This window comes from Acyrthosiphon pisum, unplaced genomic scaffold, assembly GCF_005508785.2.
Source record: "Acyrthosiphon pisum isolate AL4f unplaced genomic scaffold, pea_aphid_22Mar2018_4r6ur Scaffold_21199;HRSCAF=23283, whole genome shotgun sequence".
Taxonomy (NCBI): Eukaryota; Metazoa; Arthropoda; class Insecta; order Hemiptera; family Aphididae; genus Acyrthosiphon; species Acyrthosiphon pisum.
Window position 1 is genome coordinate 11,687 of NW_021770639.1, and position 7,008 is coordinate 18,694.

Consider the following 7,008-nt stretch of genomic DNA (forward strand, 5'->3'; position numbering starts at 1 on the left):
TTTATCTAGATAAGTCCCGAACGCTGGTTATAGATCAGCAACAAACCGTGATACTATCATAGATATATAATCGTATACTTTAGAAGTTTCAAGTACCCACGAATAATATTATACAATCACAACAAAATAACTAAAATAGTTAATCTAGGTTTTATTATATAAATTTCGTCCAAATTTGAACTTAAAACGAGTATAAAAATAAACTGTGCTTAAGTATTTTTTAGATTCTTTGGTAACAGAATTAACTACTTACGTGGAATCTTATTTTAAATTTTCAATCCTTAGATATATAAGTTGAACATTTTATGAATTTTTATCTACAAAATAATTATTCAATTTTAAATTTGATAAATTTTGTCAAAATTTCAACTTCAAATGCTTATAAAAAAAAAATTGTGCCCATGTATTTTTAATATTTTTCAACTGCTATTGTAACAATATATCAGGAGCCTTGCATTAAATTTTTAAACTTTTTGACCCATCAGATAAAACTTGATTGATATTTATAGAAAAAAAAACTAAAAAAATTGAAAACTGAGAATGTCCGTAAACAGCTCAAAAAGAGTCAACTTATTTTCAAAATTTTTTCGTTTATAGAAAATGCTAATATAAACATTCAGTGAAATTTTCAAATATCTACATCATTCGTTTTTTAATAACAATAAAATAAGTATATTGTCACATGAGAAATCGGGTGAATATCAAATGTTGTATAAAAATATGAATTTCAAACGCTCATAAAAATTTAATTTGACTTTCTTGTAGACATTTTTTTTTTGATAAAGGTAGACAATATTATGAGGAATCTTGTATTACATTTTAAAATCTTAGATTTAAAAAGAAAATTTTTACGAATTCTTTACACAAAATAATTTGCTAATATTCGTGATTTTTACATATTTTATCAATTTTTGAACTTTAAATGCTAATAAAAAAAACTGTGAATAAGGATTTTTAATATTTTTCAAATGTCATTGTAACAATATAGTAGGAACCTTGTATTAAATTTTCAAGTATTTTTACTCAACAAATAAAGTTTTATACACATTCATAGAAAAAAAAAACTAATAGTATTGGAAACTGAAAATGTCCCTAAATAGTTCAAAACAAATCAAAATATTTTTAAAATTTTATCATGTATAGAAAATGGAAATATAAACAACCAGTGAAAATTTCATGTATCTACGGTCATTCGTTTTAAAGTTACAATAAAAACCAAAATCAATTTTCTCGAAAACAGATTTTGTGTAAAAATTCCCGTTTTTCCTTAATTTTTCTTTTGTTTTTCGCTGCGCTTTTGAAAACTATTGGAAATTTTAAATTTTAATTTATTTTGAGCTAAATCTAAGATTTGAAAATGTAATACAAGATTCCTCATAATATAGTCTACCTTTATCAAAAAAAAAATGTCTAAAAGAAAGTCAAGTTAAATTTTTATGAGCGATTTAAATTCATATTTTCACAATATTATATTTGTAAGACATATAACGAAGAAAACGATTTTGGACATTCTCAATGCAAATGAAGAATATTTATGTTTTTTTTTTCAAAATTGATTATTATATTATAATATATAACTCGATATATAACCATATATGGTACATATTAGCAACTGTACCTATATGACTATATGATTGAGTTTGTGGCAATAATTTAAGATCAATTTTTTTTTTAAAATCATTTTTATACATTTATAGGCGGTTGTTTGGGCAGCAGGTCCAAAGTATACTAATTATAACGGTTTCCTACTACGCCAGTGTTGTTACGGGAATGAGGTCGGACAGTGAATAGAAACGGAAAGAATGGTTATGATGATGGACAACAGTAATTATTTGGAGTTTGTTTTAACCAAGCACCTCATAAGTAATTGGTTTGGTTTATTAGTATTGTTATAAGTATTGTTATTAGTATTGTCGTAAGTATTGTTATTCAATGTAGTGGTGAGGGGGAAAATTATTCTAATTAAGTAACAATTACATTTGTTGTCACTATACACGGAAGATACATATAATATCACGATATAATAAATGGGTAGGTACATTACGTGGTGGTGGGCTGTAACGGACGTGGATGGTGTTGAGCCGTGTTAATGTAGGCAATCTCCCGGCGCGAATGACGGCGGCCACGGTGGACATTGGACACTTGCGTACGTAAAATGCACCGACAGATACAAGCACCCTGTAGACCAACCGACTATACAACCGGTACCACGCGGTCGCCGGTTGCGTATACACCGTGTGCACGGTACTGGGTGGACGGACGGAGCCGCGACAACGGGACAACGCAACGTTACCCGCGAACGGTTCCGCGCACGCCGATGTACTGGACAGTATTTTCGGCGAACGATGCCGGCCGCCGGGCGTACTGTGACGGGTGACGTTTACGAAACGGCGCGGTATATCGACGCACGGCGAATAATTCACGGAAATAATTCACTGACGACGCCGCAGATAAGAAATTCCAACGACTGGTAATTCTACGCACACAACACCAGTGCAGACGACGCACGGCGGAGGAATAGAATTACGACGGCTCTTGCGATATTTTCACATTATAACCGACCGTAGTAGGCTGATAACGCGGATTGCGTAACAACGCCGCCGACCGTTCGTATCTTCGACCATAACATAAACTAAGTTTAACTTAGTTTATATAGTCGAAGGTTCGTATCTCGTTACAGACACGATAGCGAAATGCGACCTTGATACGGCCGGACACTGGTCGGTGCGTCTATTTTATTTTGACTGCGGCGGTAACAGCGGTATATAAAGCCTTAGCAGTCGCCAATTTATTGATAACCTAATAATAATTATATATTATGACTGTCGAAACTGTCTGTGGCATGGATACGCCTCATAATATTTATACAGTTCTCAGTTTATTCAATTTTTCTGTTGTATTTATTACGTCGTATGCGTGTTCAATATTTGAGAAAACTAGATCTAGTAATGATCCAGAAGAATTATGTATTAAATTATTTTGCATTAAATTAACATAAGATAAGGCGATATAATGTTTGATTCATACAAATTATTATTTGACAATCTAGGAATAATTTTGCGGTTATTAGAGACCCAATTAACTTTAGTTAAATTGTAATCACCTAACACCAAAAAATTATCATTATAATATTTACTCATTAGATTATCGATTACATTAACATGGCTATTATATAAATTTAAATCAGAGCGCGGCGGGAAGTACACGGATCCGACGATTAGAGAAATGTGATTTATATGTATTTTTACAAATAGTTGCTCGACCAAATCTTGTTGTATAATTAATCGATGACATGGATATTGAACTTTGATTGCAATTAAGACACCTCCTCCTCGAATGTCGGGACCATGAATTTCGTAACGATCACATCGGAAAACGGTGTAATGAGGACAAAGTCCAAGTTCAGAGTCATTAACAGAACGAGATAACCAGGTTTCAGTTAATATAATTAAATCATAATTAAGAAGTGCTAGGTTACGTATAAATACATCCAATTTGGTATTTAGACCGCGGACATTTTGATAATATACAGATAGATTTTTTGAGGTAGTTGATGTTATAAGTTTTTTGAGATAGTAGGTACATTGTTGATGTATCTAATAAATAAATTATCCTCGCCGGCATCACTACGTTGCTTAAGTTGAGATACAATTTTAGTAAAATATTGCCGTTGCTGTGTTGTCCGATCAGATGCAATGCGAATATCCTTGTAGTTAGCAGTACTAAGTAATTTACGTTTTACTTTTAAGACTTCAAAAACATCGGATGAATTAGGTAAAGTAGTAAGCAGAGGACGAGGTTTATTTGATTGTTTACCCAAGCGACGGACAGATACAGGATTAATTTGTAAATCAATGCTTTTGAGTATTTCATCAACAGTAAGAGTGTCAGTTAACTGATCAGGTAAAGAATTAAATTCTTGTTTATTAAAAAATATAATATTACGTGCTTGAGATTGACGGTCCATAAGTTCAGAGTAAACTGATTCAACGTTAGTTCCAGGGGAAGCCGCAGTTTCTAAAGTTGTTATTTTGCCTTCGATCTGCTCAATTTTAGCTTTCAAGGTTTTATTTTCAGAAATAACTTCAGCTAGTTGATTTGATAGGGTATCTAATTTCGACTCAATAATAACATACTTTTTTTCCTGGGTTTCGTTAGATTCCCGGCATGAATTGATAGATGTAATGATTTTGTTTTGGGTGGATTTAAGTTCATTCACCGTTTCCAAAATTTGTTTGAGAGCCTCATTGGTATCAAGCGTTTCATTGGTTGAAGTGGACATTGTGAAAAGAATAATTAAATGTTATAATAACAAAAGTACTTAAACCGTAAATGTTAAATAAAGTTAAGACTAAAATAAATTATGATAACAAGATTAATTAAATCGTTAATTGAAAAGATAAAGTTCCGCGAGAACCGCACGGTACGACGTCTGAATAACGACTGTATATCCTGTATACAACATTTCTACCAGAAGGAGTTATTCGATTTCAACATATATTAACTTATATTTTAGAAAATTGAATCAAGATAGTAATTTACAGAGGTTACTTTTTGATTTTCTCAATAGTTATTTAATGTCATTTGAAAAATCACCGACAAATTACGAAAAACCATTGGAAACAGGATTTGAATTTCTAACGCATTGTTTATCATCATAGAAACGAATAAATAATAATAATTATAATAATAATAAGTCGTAGGCATATAGTTAAATCAGGCATTATATTAACCGAGAAAAATTGAAAACGCATTTTACCGGCAAAATCTCGTAGTAACCTGTATATATATTATATATAGTATAATGAGAACCGCTATTAAATTAATATTTTTTAATTACCGATGCAATAAGTCAACGAGTTGATTTTAATTAATGGTTAAATTTTGAATCGCTATTGGACTTCTCTAATTTTAATATTTAATATGCGTCATCAGTATTATTATTCCTGCATAAGCTTGGGTATGATGGATAGCCCACACAATTATAGTATAATATAATATATATATAATATATTATATATATTATATCATTATAGCCTATAGGTAGGTATTCAAATATTGTAGAATTTAATATTGTTGTGGACAATGCCACGATCTTATATTATTATCATTTAAAATACCGTAGGATTCATAAACTGTTATTCATTGATGTATTGCAGCACTATCAAGATTATAACAATCATTCAATTAAGTCAACTAAATAAAGTAATTTAATCCATTTAGTTTTAAAATTAATTTTTTTCAATAGCATTTTTTTTTCTTATTCATTTTACCTTATTATATAATAATTACTGATCCTTAAAGGCACATATTTACATTGTGTCTTCGTTCATTAATCAACTTAGTTTCTGTGGTTTCATTTGACTTACTATTTGACAAATATATTTATGAATACTATTATATATTATTACAATACAATACACTGTACATTGTACAATATAAAAATTAAATATTACATTTTATGTAATTTAATGCCACAGTAACTATAGGATAATACAAAATATGGTATATTAAGTAAATACCTAACCACAGTATGTTTACTTTACACGGGAACTGCAATATTGTTCACAAGTAGATATTAAATTAGGTATCGTTTTTTACCAATAATAAAATAAAACAAATTAGGTATATTAGATACAAGTTACACATGTTTTCTGAAATTAGGTTATAACAAAATTGACGTTATGTTACAATTTATTAAAGTTATGTACATATAATAGTCATTTAATTTTGAATATCTATAATCTATATACCTAGTAATATTTTTTTAAGTTTAGAAAATTAATGAAAAAATTTGAATAATATAAGTACAAGGAATCACAAATAAATTCGTATAATATGCTTATGTGCGTTAATCGTTACTACTTACTACGAATAAATGATATATTACATTATAAACGTGTCCGCAAAAATAAAATTCTCGAACAATATTATTGTTGTTTGGAGAATGTCAGTCACAAAATAAAGTAATGCGCATTAACTATTACTTAACAAATAATGAAGGTAATTCCAAACAATTTATTCAACACATAATATAATATAGGTAAGAAGAAAAACAGTTCAAAAATATTCATATCTTTAACTATACCTAAATTAATTAAATCACAACCCATCAATAAGTTGTTATATTATACGTTTTAAATTTTAAACATTGACATGATAATAAACTTAAGAAATTATACGTTTTATTAATTTTAAAAGAATTTTTTTTCTACTAGATCAAGATGTTCTGATGTATATTGGGGGACTAGTTTTTAAGCATATGATAAATATTTTACAATTTTTTCTCCGACGTTAGTAATCACACGTGCCTCAGTAAAATAATATTGTGAAGTACTTGCTGTAATCGGCGCTGGAGTAGTGCAATGTTGACAATGTCACAATATTTTCTTCGTTTCCTAGAAGCACTATAATAATGGTGCAAAAAATTATAAATGAAAAGTTATAATTAATTTTTTGTGCAAAATGTGGCACACGTTATTCGTAATTTGGCGACCAAATATTTTGTTCGTGGGACGGGTCGAGGCAGTACATAATATTCTGTTACATATTGTAGGCATAATACCTGTATAATAGAAACAATTACACATATTATTATAAGGCGCGTTGCGGGTCAGACCGACGCGACGCAGAGCATGAAAATACAAAGTTGTTGTGAGACTTACACTGCACTAGTGTAGGATAGCACCCGAGGCACCTTGGGTAAATGACCTCAGAGGCAGTGATCTGGTATGGAAGCGCCCGCGGGCGCCAGCGCGTCTCCGAAATGCACTTTCACTACTGGTCCCCACGGCTCCCCATCCTTGAATGCCACCTCAAACTTTACTCCACTTCCATCGCGTTTTCGGCCCCTCCGGTACAGTATCGTTCCTTTTGCAATAATTACATTAATACGTTTTAACTAGATTAAAAATAAATATTTTGTTCTTAATATGTCAGAGAAGGTAAATATTTAGGAAACTCGTTTGGATTTTCTAAACATCGTTGTTTCCAGTGGCGTATATAGTG

General features: G+C 30.5%; 1 protein-coding gene and 1 long non-coding RNA gene across 2 annotated transcripts in view; both read right to left on the reverse strand.

The window, feature by feature from the left end:
- LOC115034834 overlaps positions 1-2,376 on the reverse strand; it is a 5,345-nt gene extending 2,969 nt beyond the window's left edge. The window contains exon 1 of the long non-coding RNA XR_003840100.1: positions 2,045-2,376. This is a non-coding gene — a long non-coding RNA (uncharacterized LOC115034834). The remainder of the gene's footprint in view (positions 1-2,044) is intronic.
- A 1,180-nt stretch (positions 2,377-3,556) lies between these two features.
- On the reverse strand, positions 3,557-4,282 carry LOC107884310. Its single transcript, XM_016806096.1, has one exon. The coding sequence runs from the start codon at positions 4,280-4,282 to the stop codon at positions 3,557-3,559; it is 726 nt and encodes a 241-aa protein (XP_016661585.1).
- Between the last annotated feature and the right edge of the window lie 2,726 nt (positions 4,283-7,008).